We start from the raw sequence: 20166 nt of genomic DNA, 5'->3' as shown, positions 1-20166 counted from the left end.
TGCAAGTTATTGAGTACGTAGAGAACAGAGGAAAATAAATAAACATCACAGTTTTTATGCAATTCTCTTTGCCCGAACAAGAGATTGTTGCAAACGAATGAACATTTACATCTCAACATGGTGAGGGGCGGTCGGGTAGCCTAGTGGTTAAAGCGTTCGCTCGTCACGCCGAAGACCCGGGTTCGATTCCCGACATGGGTACAATGTGTGAAGCCCATTTCTGGTGTCCCCCGCCGTGATATTGCTGGAATATTGATAAAAGCGGCGTAAAACCAAACTCACTCACTCAACATGATGAACAGGAACATAGTTCGGATCGTGAATTATAAACACTCACGAACCGAGAGTTACATGTACGAGAATATGCTCTAACCTAACACACATCCCTACTTTCTCAAACATACATCCCCATGTTTTTTTATGATTTGACAAAACATTCTTTCCTGGAAGATATTTGCCAATTAAACGAGAACTCTTTGCATTTGAACAGTGCGAGGACAGTGTGCGTGGTGCACTTGGAGTGTGTCCTGCTGATGTGGCACGTGCGCCTCGGTTTTTACAATGCATGGTACAAGGCTCTTTACACTTTCGTTGGGTCCTGAACGAGCATTTTATCAATCGATGGCGCGTTTTGCGAACATGCTGACAAGGACATGGGAGCCCTGAGCCAAGGATATATACCACTCAAAAGAAGTTGTAGAACACTCCATGACAAATTAACGACAGTAATATGAAAGAATCGGATGTTCTTTAACTTCTTTTGAGTAGTTTGAGTAGTCCATGTGTTTATCCACACCACACATGTATCCACACAAGACACGCACAGACGCACACATGTCCATTGTGGGGTGTGTGTATGTGATTGTTTCATGTGTGTGTGTGTGTGTGTGTGTGTGTGTGTGTGTGTGTGTGTGTGTGTGTGTGTGTGTGTGTGTGTGTGTGTGTGTGTGTGTGTGTGTGTGTGTGTGTGATTGTTTCATGTATGTGTGTGTGAGTGTGTGTGTGCATGTGTGTGGCTACTTGTTCTAGTCCGGACTAATGCCTATCATATAGTGCTGGGCCATTGAGATACCATGGCGCAGTTAAACACGTATACGCCACTCAGACACAGTACAACTGACTCCAAGACGACCTGTGCTTGTTTTAGTCCCTTAATGCCCAGAGCCAGGCAGTGTAACAACAAGTACCATCTTTAACGTCTTTTTGTATGACGCGCCCTGGACCTTCCGCTCTCCTGGCGGACGCGACCGCCTCCGTGGTCTAGTAGTAGGTCGTCCGCCCGGAGAGCGGATGGTCCGGGGTTCGATCCCCGGCCGCGTCATACGAAAAGACGTTAAAAGATGGCACCCTGTCTGACGCTCGGCATTAAGGGGCTAAAACAAGGACTGGTCGGCACGGAGTCAGTATACTGTGTCTGACTGGTGTATTTATGTTAAACTGCCGCATGGTATCTCAGTGTGCTAGCACTTTCAATCGGCATCAGTCCGGACTAGTACAAGCAGCCACACACACACACACGTACATGCACGTCGCTATATAAGTGCAATGATCTTGGACGCGACGTTAAACCCCATTTCACCTCACCTCATCTGGCGGACACTCTACCACTAGATCACGGAGGACCTCTTGAAAAGCATAGCAGTTACAAGGCATTCCTAGAACTTCAAATACACGTCAGCTGCTAATGCTACTTAAACATATAGGGAGTTCGCCAAAAATAACTGACATTTTCGGACAACCATGTTTGTTAGTACACTCGTAAAAATACTCGCCCAATCACCCACGCATTGAAAAAGACGAACCCAGTCACTTCACGGGATGTTCAACGACACAAAGCAGATACATTCAAATAGCGTTGTGTCGAAGTTGAAGTGACCTACATAAATACTTCGAGTTATCCGAGGTTCGACATAACCGAAAAATAACTTAGCATACATCTATCGATTGACATGAAGAATGAAGAAACATATGTGACAAACACACAACGAGAAAATGAATTAAATCGTCGTGCCGAGATCGTCATATTAGAGTAATTTTGCGCTGGAAGTACGTTTGGGACTGGAAAATAACTTCAAGACAATACAGAAATGTTCGACACAACAGTGTTTGATTGTATTTCAATCTATTGTTAAATTGAAACTACATGTATATGTTCTGAGTGAGTGAGTTGGGTTTAACGCCGCTTTGAACAGAATTCCAGTTATATCACAGCGTATCAGCTAATGTGGGAGGAAACCCCGAAGTGATGCAGGTCTTGTTTATCACTTTCATGACACCAACAAACTTAAAAACAGTCAGAGAGAACCGGGTTTCGAACCCACAATCCTAGGTTTCAGGTTAGGGGAAGGGACGCAGCTCTGCACAGCGAATCGCGGCGTCTCACAGGTTCTAGACAGAACCGGTTGTGACAGTGCGGTTTGAGTGTAGATCGAGAGATATCTTCAGGCTGTGATTGGATGATATTGTGTAAGATTTTTATGTCTTTTAAATGTACATCCATCCAGTAATTAAAACTGACCAAAATTTGCAGCTTTAAGGCCAGACTGTGCATATATGTACATGTAATGGTTGTTGAATGCCTAGTTATTTTAAAAAAAAATATAACGTTACTATAGAAGTCTTTGGGAAAACATTTGGTTGTGTGTTATCATCGACGACTGGGTCCCCCTCTAGGTTCTGACGGTTGAATACATGAACTTGTAAACATTGATAAACTTTTTTCATCCCTGCATTCAGAGATTGATTATTATTCTCCTATACCTGCAGTGTTTCATTTTAATTTGGGTGGCGTTTATTTCGCGTTTTTTACGACCACAAAACATGATGCACGGTTACCTATCATGATATCATTATTCATCATGCCGACTGAATTCCCATAGGTCCATACAGTGACATGTCGATCATAATCCGAGTATTGAATATGTGACGCACTGCATTCAGCCCTCCTCAAAATGACTGGTACCAGATGTATGTGTGCTGCGACAGCTTTAATAGAGGAAGAGATGGAATCTTGGCGCGTGTATTCAAACGAAGGTTTTGTTAGGACGAGATTAAAGTGCAGGGTAAAAAAAGTTTTCAAGAGGTCATATTTGTATCAGTGTGCGAGGTCATATTTGCGGCAGTAAGTGGAGTCACACCTTAGAGTAAAAGTTAGCAGCGCTTGAGTTGCAGCAGCATTGGCAGCAACATTTGACCAGGTATACAAGTTCGTCTACAAAGATGCTTTGCATGTGAATAATAATGGAGGTTCGTCCATTCGGGATTACTTTCCCTTGGACCACCTGGTTAATTTTTTATACATAAAATAATAGGACAAGTGCATTATACACTTCGTCACGTAACCAGTATCTTTGCCAGTGTATGTTTAGATCATCTCGTTGTCTTTGCGTTAGGTTGGTAAATGTTGGATTTTGTTCATTCCACTGTAAACCGTATACAAAAACAATCCCTCCACATATAGCAGGGAAAGAATGTTTTCGTGTACATTAGAAATGAGGTATTTAATTTGATAATGATCACCAGATGTCAAGCAGCACTTTATATCCGAAGGGTCGAAACTGCCGCCAGGTCGTTTTGTCTATTGTAATAGTCACGTGAACTAGCAAAACTGGTAAATCTATTTCCTAAATGCATTCCTCCAACTTCTGGTCAAGACTGGAGGTTTGAGGTGAGCCAAACGTCGAGCACCCCAATAATTCAATGGTTGAATTTATATTTCTGTGATATGCAGCATTTTCATGTTAGTTGCCACTGCCTCTGTTAGTATACATCACGTACTTTAACCTGGATGCCATTAAGTTGAGTACATTTCAAATCTAAGGATATATAAAATCACAATTTAAACCACATCAATATCATGCTATTTATTACTATTCCCTACATTAAAACCGGGGCGCTGGAGTAGTCAAGTGGTTACAGCATTCTCTCGTCACGCCGAAAACCCGGGTTCGATTCCCCAACATGGGTATGTGTGAAGCCAATTTCTGGTGTCCCCGACGTGTTTTGCGTGAATATTGCTAAAAGCGGCGTAAAACTATACTCACTCACTACTTTAGCATTACTCAAACAAACTTGTAACACATGAAGCGTACCCTTCTAATCCGGCGTGGTCAATTTTATTTCAAGCTTTACTACATTTCTTTATAAAAATAGCAAAAATGGCTTGGACGAGTATTATGTATCAAGAAAACGTGGCTTCATTTTGTTTCAGTTACAGTAGAAAGTAGAAATAAGTCTATAAATGCTTTTCGAACAGTCTGTTTTCCTTGTTCCACAGTTTTTAGATTCTGAACTTGGCCCAACGCAGCTGGGTTGTCCATAACTTCCAGAGGATGGACAAACCCTCTTCCTCCATCTCTTACCACTGGTACATGTCCCCCACCTCCCCCAAGCCCCCCACCCAGAGTCACGGGCAGCCGTGCACCGCTTCGCCTCACTGTCCCGCCCTGAACACAAGAGGAACCCTCCAGTACAACTCCTTCTCCTCGCCTGCATCCCGTTGGCACAGGATGACCACTGTCCCCAACTTGACCAGTTACTTCTGGTGTCCCCGCAGGGCTTCCTCTGAGAGCCATGTCCCAGACATACGGAGCCGGGAAGACATGATCTTGACCTTGTGCTGATTATACCGTTACAGTTGCTCCACTGACCCCAGTCACCCCATCCTCTTCTATTTCCGTTTCCATTTCCGTTATTGCCGTTGTTGCCATTATTGCCATTTCCGTTATTGCCATTGTTGCCATTATTGCCATTACCGTTGTTGCCGTTGTTGCCATTTCCGTTATTGCCGTTTTTGCCATTGTTGCCATTATTGCCATTACCGTTATTGCCATTATTGCCATTTCCATTATTGCCGTTGTTGCCATTTCCGTTGTTTCCACTACCTCCATTCAATTCCCTAGCTGCTGGATCATCGGACCACGGATTTAATGGAGTCTGAGTTAATTCTTGACAACTCTGCCGTTGGTTTCTGGAAATAAGTTTTATTACAGTTTCCGTCCGTCGGAAATGTTGATAGGGCTTGCCACTATATATTCGCATGCAATACAAGTAGATATATACGTTGATATTAATTCTCAGACCATGGGTTTAATTGGGGCTGAGTTAAGTCTTCACAATTCTCTCGTTGGTTTCTGGAAATAAATTGAACATGCAATTCCAGGATAGATTCAAATCAACATGCGGTATTAAAATAAACAGACATTATAAACTGTAAATACAGAGATAACATGCATATAAGTACATACTACTAATACTACTTGTAATAATATCGAATACATTCAGACGATTCCATTGATCAAATTAAGGGATCGACCATCTGCTATTCAGAAGGGGTCCTGGGATCTTTTTGAAAAAATATTCTGTTCCAGAAAAAAATAGAAAAACAAAATTTGTCCTCAGGTTTACCCAAAACAAATTGTTTGCTGGCCACACGTGCTGTGAAAAAAATAAAACAGTCTGCTCCTTCTTTCCCAGTAACAAACTGCGTGTTTTGAAGCAATGACCAAACAAATGTCCAAAACTCCAGACCCCCAAGAATATTATTATGGTTCGACCCAAATTATTTGTTCTTCGAAAAAGGTACTTAAAGAAAATTAGAAGTGACGTTTTCTTTGAAACCAAATTCATCAGATTTCTTTTTCACATTTTATTATCTGCCATATTTGTTCAAGAAATCGTTATATAAATAGTTGGGGCATGCTTTCTATGTTTGATAATCTTCGACATAAGCAAAAGCTATATATCAATATATTTGTTCATTATTTGGTGATATAATTCCGAAGAGGGATTAATGTGTTTCGGGGTAATTATGATAACAGTAAACTACGTTTATAACGAACTCGAAGGGACCACTCATTTTAGTTCGTAATAACCGTAGTTCGTTATAAGCATACATACAGCATTTATACCATAAATGGTCGGGACAAAAAACAAGTTCGTTATATCGGTCAGTTCGTTATAAGGGTGTTCGTTATAAACGTAGTTTACTGTATTACAACATGCAGACTACTCACTGGTTCCTGACCACTCTGAGAGCGGCGGGTTGCATGGTGCGGATGTCTGTGTTATCACACAGAACCTTTGCTAGGGTGGTCTCTTTGATGACATTCACCTGGGCTGAAGGAACAATGATGGTGATGCAATGTTATGCATTCATGCCATTTAAACATCAATCTCATTAACATCCGATATTTTACTCAAATCCGATAACTCTCTGCGAGTCCGGTGTGCATCTGTACCCAGTTCCTCTACAAAACAACGAATGGGGAACAAACCTGTGGTGAATCCAGTAGTGCTGTCCTCCCTCTCGTACCAGAACCTGTCCCCGACCTTCAGCGCCTTAAACTGGTTAGCCAGAATACAGGCGAAGGTGGGACCAATAAGGCCACCCCTGATCCTTTTCTCGGACATACCGCCAGCAAACAAGTCAATGTCGTTAGGGTGGCTGAAAACAAACATATGTGTTGGATATTAAATGACCCATGAATCCTAGCTTTGTCAGTCAGTGCGTGTGATATGGCATTACAATGGGAAATGTATTCCTGGCGGTTGATTTTCTTACAGTTTCCCGATCAAAGGTTTCTTACTGGTTAACGCCGCAATATCTGACGGTCTGTAAGCAATCGATTCTGGACCAAAACATCAAGTTATTAACATCATGAGCATCGATCTACGCAATTGGGATACGATGACATGCCTCAACCAAGTTAGCGAGCCTAACCACCCGATCCAGTTAGTCGCCCCTTACGACAAGCATGAGCTTCTGTAGACTAATTCTAATCCGGATCGTCAAGGGTGTCGATCTAAGTCTATGTCGTCAACGTCTAAGTCAATAGACTAAGGTTGTAAAGCTGTTTTCAGCAATATTTCAGCTATAACACGATTTCAGCTGTAAATGCCTCCTAAACTTTTGCTCAGGTTGGCAACTAATCTTGGGCGATCGGCCCGAAAAAAACTTTTACTATAAGCACTGTGCTACCCATCACAAACACTTTCAAGGAATAGAGCCAGACAGATAGTAGATTGTATTCAAACCTAGTACTGACGTGTGATATTGAGGAAACAGCGAAGATCAGTATGCTGAGTGAATGGGCGAGAGATTGGTTTAATAATGCCTATTTCGTAATTCACACTGGGTAGGCCTTATGTGAGAGAAAGGCCAAAAATGGAGTGGACGCTGGTCATGTGGGCTTGGTAGGAGGAGAAACACAACTGTTGACCTCTAATGTAGATGTTGGCTTCTTTGTCGAAAACCGACGTAAAGTGTTCACAGACCAAAGATCATAACTGAGGCGAACTTAATCAGGAATGTAAAGACACAACAACAAAAAACATACTCATAAACCCTCCTCAGCTTTTTGACTGCATGGGATGGGTGGTCAACAAGCCCTCCTTGACCACTGCTGAATTTGCTAGCGGTTGGAAGACCACACCACCTCCGCCATTGGTTGTAACCAGGCAACCCGTGGTCTCGACCTCTCTGGATGTTGAGAGCAGCAAGGTCAAGGCTGTGACCTTCCCCATCTTCAAAAAGGTGTTGAGTTACTTGGGGGCTTATAAATCTATCAGCGTCACTCGTGGCGTCGCTGACGAGGCCACGAACGTATCTTTCAACGCCGTTACCATTGTCCATGATGAGATGAGAAGTGTTGCCAAAACTCCATTTCAGTTTCAGGTCTTCCTCTTTGCGGTAGTTCCGGCCATACTGAGAGAACATCGTCCGTACCAGCGAGTGTCCAAATCTAAAAATAGTTGAAGGTGAGCTACTGAGCTTCAGGGTAACCGTGTAGGATCGTGTATGGCCGGTATTTAAACCTTGAAGGATCGTGTATGGCCGGTATTTAAACCTTGAAGGATCGTGTATGGCCGGTATTTAAACCTTGTAGGATCGTGTATGACCGGTATTTAAACCTTGTAGGATCGTGTATGGCCGGTATTTAAACCGTGTAGGATCTTGTATGGCAGGTATTTAAACCTTGTAGGATCGTGTATGGCCGGGTTTTAAACCTTGTAGGATCTTGTATGGCCGGTATTTAAACCTTGTAGGATCGTGTATGGCCGGTATTTAACCCGTGTAGGATCTTGTATGACAGGTATTTAAACCTTGTAGGATCTTGTATGGCCGGTATTTAAACCTTGTAGGATATTGTATGGCAGGTATTTAAACCTTGTAGGATCGTGTATGGCAGGTATTTAAACCTTGTAGGATGTTATATGCCCGGTATTTAAACCTTGTAGGATCGTGTATTGCCGGTATTTAAACCTTGTAGGATCTTGTATGGCAGGTATTTAAACCTTGTAGGATCTTGTATGGCCGGTATTTAAACCTTGTAGGATCGTGTATAGTCGGTATTTAAACCGTGTAGGATCTTGTATGGCAGGTATTTAAACCTTGTAGGATCGGGTATGGCCGGTTTTTAAACCTTGTAGGATCTTGTATGGCCGGTATTTAAACCTTGTAGGATCGTGTATGGTCGGTATTTAACCCGTGAAGGATCTTGTATGACAGGTATTTAAACCTTGTAGGATCGTGTATGGTCGGTATTTAAACCTTGTAGGATCTTGTTTGGCAGGTATTTAAACCTTGTAGGATATTGTATGGCAGGTATTTAAACCTTGTAGGATCGTGTATGGCAGGTATTAAAACCTTGTAGGATCGTGTATTGCCGGTATTTAAACCTTGTAGGATCTTGTATGGCCGGTATTTAAACCTTGTAGGATCTTGTATGGCAGGTATTTACACCTTGTAGGATCTTGTATGGCAGGTATTTACACCTTGTAGGATATTGTATAGCAGGCATTTAAAGAATTGATAAAGAAGTCGTATATATGGATCGTTCAGAATGAGAGCGAGCATGTCGTTTTATGCATTCAGCAATAATACAGCTATATAATTAAGAAATAAACAACGAGTGGGGTTGTTTATGGTACAATAAAACAGTGTACGGAGAATAAACCACGAGGGCCTGCAGCGTTTATTACAAGGGTAACGCTCTTTTTCAGGGTATTACCATTTGCAGAAGCCCGAGGTCTTCCATTAACTATCCCTTTTTGGACGGGTGGGGGGTAAGATATTTCCCGGATATTCGCACAATTTTCACGTCAATTGACTGTACCTTTTTCCTTTTTCCCCCAAAAAACTTACGTCGTCCAATTTACGATATCATCAAGTTGCGAGCGCATGTTCGAATCTCAGATATGACGTCATGATAGGACAATGTGTTATCGTGAAATAAAGCACACACAAATAGACACACTTCGTTCTTCGTTGTTCTTTGCGATTTATCGCGTAGCTATTTTATTTTCGCGGTTAATGAGTGAGTGTGCGAGTGAGTGAGTTGGGTTTAACTCCGCTTTTAACACTATTCCAGTTATATCGCGGCGTGTCAGCTTAATGTGGGAGGAAAGCTCGAAGTGATGTAAGTCTCAGACGTTTACCACTCCGGTGAAACCCACGAGCACGGGTATGGTGCTGACAAACCTAGAAACATAATCGGGGCGAACCGTGATTCGAACCCGCAATCACAGATTTCTGGCGTGTCCAAGGGACGCAACTCTGCACAGCGAATCGCGGTGCCTTAGACGACTGGGCCACCCGTGCCCCTCGCGGTAAATGAATAATGGAGTCTGATGGCAAATGTTCTATTAAGTCGTTAACAATACCGTTTTTACATTCATGTATTCATAGCCTTTTGTAATCATGCGTGTATGTTTCTACCGCTCATTACTCATACCTGAAGGCTGCTGTTGCAAACGCGTTCCTGATGCTTGGATCGACGCTGGGATCATACTGGTCTTGTAAACCTTGGCGTCTTGACATCAGGCTAAACTGTCTCCTTATGTCATCATTCAGGACAATCTGCAGAAACTCATTGTATGTAATGTGTTGAATTTTGGCGCCCACGATCTTCCTGGTTTCCTGAAACAATTTCTCGTCGTCCCAGGGTGGGTTTAGACGGCTGAGCTCCCGGGCCATGCGGTTGTGCTCCCTCATCCACAATGTGTGAAGGGTAGCCAGACCCATCTGCTCGTTCACCCGACTGTCACCTATAACCACGGTAAACGACTGTGTGTAAGACAAGGATGCTCTCTCTCACCATAACATTTATCTTAAAATGTCGGAAAATTTCATTTAAGAAATAATATAATTGTACTATTTTATGGTGACTTCCGATACAATAAATAATACACAATATCTTCATTAATTGTATTCCAGACAGATCAGGTTTCCTCAAATATATTAGTAATCTTCGGATACAGTGAACCCAAATGGGCCCTCATTAGAAGCTGGTTAAGCCGGAGTTCGTCATACAAATAGACAGATGTCAATCATATACTATAATTCTGTTGACTGTAAATATATGTGCATTATTATCAAACAGTTGTTGTGAGCTGGAATGTGTTACATGAGTCAGAACAGGATCATCGTACACTGAAAATGTTTTGTTTATACATTTACCCGCTTTGAAACAAAAGTCTGATCGCTTTATCTTCAGGCACGATGGCTCCGAGTCCTCGGGAAGCAAATTGTTACGAGATGTTTTGAGAAGACCTTAAAAATAAAATGATATAGCATCCTCGCCTGTTTAATTGGGATACGGAACACACTGATATGATTTGTTTGTTTGGTTGGTTGTTTGTTTGTTTGTTTGTTTGTTTGTTTGTTTGTTGTTTAACGCCGCACTCAGCAATATTCCAGCTATATGATGGCGGTCTGTAAATAATCGAATCTGGACCTGACAATCCAGTGATTGACATCATGAGCATCGATCCACGCAATTGGGACCGATGACATGCATCAACTAAGTCAGCGAGCCTAACCACCCGAACCCGTTAGTCGCCTTTTACGAAAAGCATAGTCGCCTTTTACGGCAAGCATGGGTTGCTGAAGACCTATTCTACCCCGGATCTTCACGGGTCCACTGATATGAGGAAATATGTGCTTCACATGATGCCTGATGTATCCTGGAACACTGAAAGATGTATTTTACCATGCATACTGAAGTTGTTGAAAACCATGTACAACAATATAATCGCGATAACCTCAGGTTCCACACATCCAGTTCGATTTATCAGAGATCGAATTATAAGAATTTCAGTTCGAAATCAGCTCGACACAACTGAGTATGCGATACACTACAGCGTTCAAATGTAATAAGTTTCAATCTGTTAACAAGCAAAGCTATATGTACCTCCGCTGAACGCCCTCAAGTCCCGGGTCTCGCCATCAGATGACCCGTAGACCATTGAGCCGTCGATGAAGGCCGTGATTTGGTTCATCTGTTCCACCGGAGCTGCACAGAGATTGTAGGAACAACGTTACAACAGAAGTACCCATAGGCATGTCACTACTGGATCTACTTATATCACCCAAACACCGACCTCTCAAGCCCTTTTTACCTCCCGATCCACATTTTATGTCATTTTATCATATGAATACACAATGCCATTTAGAAAGTGGTCAAATATAACAAATGTTATATGGGATAACACTTTCTAGTAGTCCAGATCACGTACTTTGAGTACCCCTCTGATCTTCGGCCATGGGAGCCGTGCCAATTTACACTTGTCAGAGAGGTACTCAAAGTACGTGATCTAGACTACCAGTTGTCGGACTTCTTTTTTTAGTGGAAGCCTTGGTGGCTGAGTGGGTTAGATCGCTGACTTTGAGAGCTGGCGATTAGGTGTCTCACTCTGGCAAGTGTGGGTTCGAATCCCGAATGGGACTCAACCCAAATAAGTACGACACCCTGTTCTTTACTAAGAAAGAGTATCACATTATAACATTTGTTCATTTTATCATTTGTCCAGGGTTTTTAACTATATCCCGATTTCAAAATAATGTAGCTTTTGTTTCTTTATTCTGCAAAGTCATTTTCTGTTTCAGTTACTGGATGGCAATCAGCTGAATAACGGATGAAAGTCTACAGTGACACAGATGTTTCACCACCGAACACGGACGTGGTGCTTGAAGATCAAGCTCTGTGGGATCTGGAATTTGAATCAACCATCAGCGGATCCTGTTGGTGCTACGCGGCGCAACTTAGACGGCCGTGTCCCAATTGTGCTTGTTCAGATTTCTGTAGTTGTCAGTTGAAAGAGAGTTGATATAGGATTCTTGCCTTCTGTAATCCTTATTGTGTATAGGTATATTCAACTTACCTACCATACAGTCCGTGTTAGATATCTGGATTGACCTCACAAAGTTCATGCATCTTCTTGGACGAAATTTCGGGTCGCTCGTTTCGATTTTTATGGGAAAACAAATATCTCTTGAAAATAAACAGGAACAATACATAAATTAATAACATAGCAAAATTATTAAGAATATACACCGTAAAGGTAAAGAAATTACAATGTTTATTAAATATGAAGAATTGTTAGTTTTTTTCAACAAAAGAGGGGCGGTGGGGTAGCCTCGTGGTAAAAGCGTTCGCACGTCACGCCGAAGACCCGGGTTCGATTCCCGACATGGGTACAATGTGTGTAGCCCATTTCTGGTGTCCCCGCCGTGATATTGCTGAAATATTGCTTAAAGCGGCGTAAAATAATACTCACTCAACAAAAGAAATGTTCCCACCTCTCCTCTGGGGTCATGTTGATCCTGGACTTGCTGGCAGCGCTGACGTCATCCATGCAGCACCCTACGTTCGATCCCTCGGCACCTGAAGAGGTAGTAGGATATTATTTGTACAAACTGACCTTTTTCGTCAAAAACAAAGCGGGCACCCTACCCGGGAAAAGGTTTCAACAGAAAGCTGAGCAACCGAACTATGTTCAGCATAAACATACACTCCATATGATTATTATTGATTCTGTGTTTGTTTGTTTGAAGTTTAAAGCTGCACTCATCAATATTCCAGCTATATGACGGCGGCCTATAAATAATCGCGCCTGTGCGAGACAATCCAGTGTTTTACATCATGAGCATCGATTTACGTAATCGGAAATATGATAACATGCACCAACCAAGTCATCGAGCCTGACTACCCTATCCAATTAGTCACCTCGTACGACGAGTATTTTGGGGGCTGAAGACCAATTCTACCCCGGATCATCATAGGACTAGTAGTAGTAGCAGAAGTAGTAGTAGTAGTAGTAGTAGTAGTAGTAGTAGTAGTAGTAGTATCGTCGTCGTCTTCAACATCATCAACATCATCGTTTTGATGGATTCACGTCCTTATACATCATATCGAAAGCATGTAACAAAAAGGAAGTGCCTTATTTCTGCAAAATATCAAAATATATGTGCATGTACCTGACTGTATAGGGGTGCTGGTAATGTCGTGGTCAAGGAACTGCCCCCACTGCATCAGCATGTGCGCCGTCGCTCCGGCGGCGGACACCTTGTTGTCTGACTCATGAACCGCCAGGCTGACCTTGCGGGCCCCGGGGAGCTTCCGCCCATTCTGACCTGTGGTCCTGGGGTCTGACACGCCTGTACAGGAAGTAACGATGTGACCCGTAAACATTAACAAAATAAATACAAATATGTATTTTTCACACTTGATCAGTGTGTACAATTCGTGTGTGCAAAGATCAAAATATTCCATTTTAGGTTCAGTATAAAAGAAGGAATTAAACAGTTACACTATTTTATTATTTTCTGTAAGGGTACCATGCAGTGTTGACATACTGGTGTCACAGATGCGAATGTTGAGTTATGGTCCTGTGTGCAACAGAGGCATGAATCGTGAGGTTTGAGTACGACCGTCGTCATTATCATCATCCTTTGGATCATCGGGATTTATCAGGATTATCATCATACTCTGGATTATCAGAATTTTCATCATACTCTGGATTGACACGATTATCATCATACTCTGGATTGTCAGGATTATCATCATACTTTGTATTGCCTGGAGTATCATCATACTCTGGATTGCCAGGATTATAATACTTTGGATTGTTGGGATTATCATCATACTCTGCATTGTGAGGATTATCATCATACTCTTGGTTGCCAGGATTATCATCATACTCTGGATTGCCAGGATTACCATCATACTTTGTATTGTCAGGGTTATCATCATACTCTGGATTTTCAGGATTTTCATCATACTCTGGATTGTCAGGATTATCATCATACTCCGGCTTCTGGAACCAAGGTAACGAGGTAATGATAAAGAGTTATACAAGACTCGTAAGGCGTCTGACCGTCATCATATTCTGGGTCCTGGAACCTCCGCATCGGGATGAAGGCCCTGCCCCACAGTGGTTTCCGCAGGTTGTTGCAGCTGCCGTCCTCAGTCCGGTATCTGGAGGAGCTGTCACACCTGGTGTTGAGGAACTGGTCACAGTTGTCGTCCCTGGTCCCCAAACCCTGTACCTCCACACCTAGCGTCCCCAACAAGGTGTTGACAGCACTTGCCATCCGAGTCTTCGGGACATTCAGGCTAGAGGACATAGTACAGTCTACGTTACAATTATACAGCCTTATTTAGGCTCGCCATGGTTCCTGAATATATAAAACCGACAAAACCCTCTCTTTAATCAGAAGAAATCTACTAAAATCAGCCCATTGTACGATTCCGACAACATCATCGGCATGTGTTTATGAATTACTATCAATCAACTATATTCATTCAGTATTGTAGGCCATAGGCCCATGTTACAATGGTAATACAGGTAGTCGGCGAATTACCATCAAATATGGATGATACCCCGTGTTGCCGAAAAGGTGAGCGCATCCTACCCCAGCCGTGACACCCGTGACAAATACATGCAAGTGCAAGTCAATCATGAACCTGAATAAAACACGGGAACCTACTTATTCAAAATAGGGAATGGCATCAGACATTTTGACATTGATGCGTCAAATTTGGAAATGTCCTTCACATTTCTACCATTAAAATAATGAAAGCTAAAAACGTTTATCATTAAACAATACATTTTATTGTATTTTTATGATTTTAGACATAATTATGTTACAAAATGTAAATGTAACCAAGAGAATCTATATATTCAGTCATGTTATCACAGCCAGGTACAGGGATACAGAAGATAAGTATATCTGACTTAATTGGTGATGAAGCTCCATGCATGTACATCTAACTCACGGAATGCCATGTACAGGGAAATGGAAAAATGTTTATCTACGTTATTTGGTCGCCATTATGAAGTGATCTAAGTGAAGCCAAATGATAAGCAGATGTCCCGAATGACACGTAACGCGTAGAGAACAGACACGTAACGCGTAGAGAACGGACACGTAACGCGTAGAGAACAGACTCATAACGCGTAGAGAACAGACACATATGGCGTAGAGAACAGACACGTAACGCGTAATGAACGGACACGTAACGCGTAGAGAACAGACACGTAATGCGTAGAGAACGGACACGTAACGCGTAGAGAACAGACACGTAACACGTAGAAAACAGACTCATAACGCGTAGAGAACAGACACGTAACGCGTAGAGAACAGACACGTAACGCGTAGAGAACGGACACGTAACGCGTAGAGAACAGACACGTAACGCGTAGAGAACGGACACGTAACGCGTAGAGAACAGACACGTAACGCGTAATGAACGGACACGTAACGCGTAGAGAACAGAAACGTAACGCGTAGAGAACAGACACGGGAACACTCACAGTCCTGCAAGCTCTTTTATGAGCATATTCTTCGCTCTCTCTTCCTCTCCCATCTCCATGGCCTTCTTCTTGGTCACTGTGAACATCGCCTTCATTGCTCTCGTAGACGTCGTGTCCTTTGTGTCAACACCTGCAAAGATTAAATTAATATACCGTAAAGGTTAAAGGTATATAGTAAGTCATAATATCATGAGCATTTAATTCTGGCCCTTTCTGATTATAACAATTAAGCAAAGTTTACGAAAAGATAGACAAATATACTCGACAATTGTATATGATTTAGTTACCATTATATCTAAACAGATATATGATATAAAGATGTATCTTACATGCATGACGTGCACTGCCAAAAACACAAAACCCGTTGGGGGAAGGTATTACAAATCTTTAAATTAAACAGCATTGTATATTGTATGTAAAACGTAATGATTTTTTGGTGTTAATGATACCATTTAAGATTTCTTTGCGAAACATGTATAAACTATACACATTCTTATTTACCGTCCAGAATAACAAGTTTTCGGATTGACGAATCATGGTATACTTAATATCAGTTTATATACATGTATGTGTTCCCTCAGTAATCGCCAGAGAATAACCAGTCTCAATTATCCGTCCAAAAGGCAAAATAGCGGTGAATATTATATGAATGGATAACTGAAAATCGGTGATGATACCAGGTGTTCGCAAGAAGGGTAAGCATGTCCTGTCCTACCGGCAGCCCCCGCCAAGTCAAGTGAGCTAAATATATTCCATTTCAGACCAATTAAAACATGCCCATTAGTAAGAACGTCATCAGACTTTTTTTCAGTTAACATACACTTGTATTACATGCCCTGCAACATTGAAAACGAACATTGGGTCGGTCAAACTTCTGTTATTACCTGCTCTCAGGAACATCATATCCTGTTCCTTGACCATATTCATGGAAGACATAGCCATGTCCTTGACCGTGTTGGACATGCCAGAGTCTTGAATGATCACCCCGATCATGTCGGCCTGGCACGAGGCGGTCCGGACATTGTCCGAGAACAACAGGACCACCACCAACAACACACCAGCAAACTCCTTCATTGGAAGACAGTGACAATATAACCAATGCTTGAAAATTTGTTCCACAAAAACGTGTTGCAAAAAGAAAACCAGGAAATTTCACGGAGGTATTCGCTGGTATACTCCTCCAAACCACAGATGCACAGTTCTTTTAGTACCAGCGCCTATGAGAATGAATGGTCCAAACCTCAGTGATGGTGTATTTAATTGAAACGTAGACGTCCGTGTAACTTATACGTATTCAGTGGCAAAGTCACCTCGATACTCATTGTGACGCCCGCCACATAATAGTGAAACTAATTAAGTTGTAAATTGGCCAAATGTTCCTTGTGGCGACAGCGTCATGAGGACCCGACATTTACACTGCTCCGCCCCTGTTAAACATTGCTGAAACGATAGCTCAAATATACTACAAGGTGGGAACACACCTTTACCAATTAGTTACCTGACTTTATGCTGTCATTGACGAATACCAACACCTATAAATAATTTATTTGTGTATAAATATCGTAAGTCGTGTGTATACCTATACACACAAATAACAATTATTATCCGCTTGTAAAGCGCATAACATAAAATATCGTGTTCATCCCGACCAGAGGATCAGGGTGCACTCGTTTTGTTATTCTCAACTCCCTGAGAATTATACAACCCAAGCTGGCTGTGAGGCCAGAAGGTTCAAAGTCACATTACCATCGCATCCTACCGGGTACCCATTCATATATCTACATGTAACCTCATCAACACCTCACTGCAAGTGATCATCTTGATGTATGCTCATTAATATTACATACATATTGTAAAGGGACAATTTAATACGGCTTTTGTTTAATACATGTACAATTACGCCAACTAATCTTCGCACTCCTTGAAGTTCGGTTTGTCAAAGGCGTTTTCAACAGTGGGCTTGCTTTTTTGACGTTTGCTTACCTTCAGGATCAGTTGCCTTTACAATAAAAATACATCAGTGAGAAAAGGATAATAGATACCTATTGCAAGAAACAGTTTTGCACTTGAGCAAATGCCACTTTAATTACCTACATTGTAACGGTATGTCTTTCAACTAAAAGCATGCCTATAATATAACATTGTTGGGATTATAGAAAGTTAATTACTATGTGACGGAGAAAGGAGAATGGATGATGGTATTCGATCAAGTGAGTGCGTGAATGGATGTTGCTAAATGCCGCAGTCAACAACATTCCGGCAACGTCACCTCGGATTGTAAATAACTGAGCCTGGGACTGACAAACCAGTGATTGATATTATGAGCACGCCGTCGGGATACGATGACGCACTGCCAACCAATTCGCCTCGGCTGACTATTCGATTCAATCTAGACGCCTCATGTCAGTGGGTGATATTGACAACAAATATCATGTCCTGTTCCTTTTTGTCCGTCACAGTTGACTTATCTGAAGAAAATATTATTATTTATAATCAGAGATTGCAATTATTAAGTTATACCATTCAAATGGTTTTAACAAAACGTTTATCTACTGTACGCAGTAATATAATAGCATTCAACAGGTATTCGATCAATTGGGGACAGTAGCTGAAGCTTATCTCTAGATCTATTGTTCCAAGACTGCGGTCGGGTAGCCCAGTGGTTCGCTCGTCACGCCGAGGACCCGGGTTCGATTCCCGACATGGGTACAATGTGTGAAGCCCATTTCTGGTGTCCCCCGCCCTGATATTGCCGGAATCTTGCTAAAAGTGGCGTAAAACCATACTCACTCACTCGTGGTTTCCAAACCGTGTTCCCAACCGCTGGAATATTGCTAAAAGCGGCCTAAATTCATACTCACTCACTCATCAGGTAAAGATCAACGTTATCCATGTTTCATGCTACAACGTTTGTACTCGTACATTCACAAACACGTCATGCGCTTTCATGCATTCGTTGTAATATTTACATGTGCATACCCTGCAGAAAATACGGTTAAATTAGTTTTAACCCAAACTCGTGTTATTTATAAAAGGAACAAACAGTCGTTACGCCTGTTCAGGTAACGAGAAACGTTGGATGGATACATGTGTATTTGCTAAGATTATTGTAAATGCACGGAGGGAATGGCAGTGCATGTTCTTGCCAAGCAATAGGGGTGAAACTAGGTGTGTTATTTGAATGTCATTTCCAATGTTTATATCATTTACAGTACGGTTAAAAACACTGCTCAATAAAGTCCCTGGCAGTGATTGTGATAATGAGTATGCCTTGAATGCGTGCTTCGTCTTGATGAGGGGCAGTGGGGTAGCCTTGTGGTTAAAGCGTTCGCTCATCACGCTATAGTCAACAGTTCGATTCCTCACATGGGCACAATGTATGAAGCCTATTTCTGGTGTCCCCCGCCGCGATATTGCTGCTAAAAGCGGCGTAAAACCATACTCACTCACTCGTATAAATAATAACGACAAACTCATTGCCATAATCATAAGACATTTCTGATGTGATCAGAGTGAGTTGTACGATTCTGACGATATCCTAAGACATGTGTTTATGGATCACAATCATGTAGATGTTCGTGAAAAGGTGAGCATATCCTTTTTTGACCGGTGGCATTCATCACAAACGCATGCAAAGGCAAGTCAATTGTTAATCTGGAAAAAAACAAGGGAACAATTCATAGTTGGGAATTGCATAGGACATCATGAACATGAATACATGACACTTGTTTATGCTCAACAACTTCATCAGAAGAATAATATCAAATGTAGGGGGAATAAGATAAGATGTAGGGGCAACTTCGTTTACAAAAAATAAGAAGTTGTTACCCACAAGAAAGTGTTATGTATTCATGTTTGCATGACTATGACAGTACCTAATTGAATGTAGAGTTGTCATATTTCAACAGAATACCAAAACAACAGAAGAGTCATAAACTGAAACGTTCAGGTATCGTTACTATGCAAGGATCTGTCCGTATCGGTCATTATCTCAGCAGATTGAAACTGGAAACCAGGAAGCATGAGAATTATTATCGCTAATGACGGCGGCAACAGCCCAGTGTTAGGTGGGACTGTGTGTGCGTCACCGTAAGCTCGTTACACTTCCTGATGCGGCAAATTAGCCAGGCAAATTCTCACCCTCTTCCTACCAGTCTCGGGTAAACGGTAGTGTACACAGAATCACAGAGTAGCTACGTGCAGTCAGTGTATGTCAACATAGGCAGAGGTTTGGCATTACGAAAATGCTGGTCGTGCACCCTTCCTCCAAAACGTGGGCGGTTGTTTTATGTAATTTACCAAGTTATTTTCTAATTATATGTACAAATCCAACAATAATTGAGAAATCTTTAACCTATTAAATACGAATATGCACACTTGCAAATGTTAGGCCTAATACTTTCATGTGTTGATATTTTGGTTCTTAAAGTGTCATCATTGAAATTGATTGAATGTTGAGAAGGGAGAGATCGTTTCAGGATTGCCAAGTTCATGTGTACTCTAGCATTCTAAGGTAACCAACATATATATTTATCATAGTGTAATATTTTTTTAAAGCGAATCTTTAAA

General features: G+C 41.8%; 1 protein-coding gene across 3 annotated transcripts; it reads right to left on the bottom strand.

The window, feature by feature from the left end:
- Window positions 1-4088: 4088 nt before the first annotated feature.
- Window positions 4089-16964, bottom strand: LOC125371636 (chorion peroxidase-like). Of its 3 annotated transcripts, XM_048393520.1 has the most exons (14): window positions 16482-16964; window positions 15598-15727; window positions 14158-14396; window positions 13259-13438; window positions 12581-12665; window positions 12163-12272; window positions 11193-11294; window positions 10460-10552; window positions 9735-10047; window positions 7338-7742; window positions 6276-6445; window positions 6015-6117; window positions 4719-4969; window positions 4089-4685 (listed from the first exon to the last, which is right to left on the bottom strand). In XM_048393520.1, the coding sequence occupies exons 1-14, from the start codon at window positions 16669-16671 to the stop codon at window positions 4207-4209; spliced, it is 2850 nt and encodes a 949-aa protein (XP_048249477.1). In that variant the 5' UTR covers window positions 16672-16964; the 3' UTR covers window positions 4089-4206. The 3 variants fall into 3 exon arrangements, with proteins under 3 accessions (XP_048249477.1, XP_048249476.1, XP_048249478.1); XM_048393519.1 differs by having other exon boundaries at window positions 4089-4969; window positions 16482-16963; XM_048393521.1 differs by lacking the exon at window positions 4089-4685 and having other exon boundaries at window positions 4841-5132; window positions 16482-16962.
- Window positions 16965-20166: the final 3202 nt, after the last annotated feature.

Source organism: Haliotis rufescens, unplaced genomic scaffold (genome assembly GCF_023055435.1).
Source record: "Haliotis rufescens isolate VD_foot unplaced genomic scaffold, xgHalRufe1.0.p SCAF_12, whole genome shotgun sequence".
NCBI lineage: Eukaryota > Metazoa > Mollusca > Gastropoda > Lepetellida > Haliotidae > Haliotis > Haliotis rufescens.
Note: the sequence above shows the minus strand (reverse complement) of the source record. Positions and strands in the feature narration are given on the sequence as shown.

Coding starts and splice junctions, on each gene's coding strand:
- LOC125371636 (XM_048393519.1), bottom strand. CDS start 16,671: ATGAAGGAGTTTGCTGGTGTGTTGTTGGTGGTGGTCCTGTTGTTCTCG. Junction 10,048..10,459: donor AGACTTTTGTTTCAAAGCGG/GTAAATGTATAA, acceptor CCGTGGTTATAG/GTGACAGTCGGGTGAACGAG. Junction 4,970..6,014: donor CTCAGAGTGGTCAGGAACCA/GTGAGTAGTCTG, acceptor ACTTATTTCCAG/AAACCAACGGCAGAGTTGTC.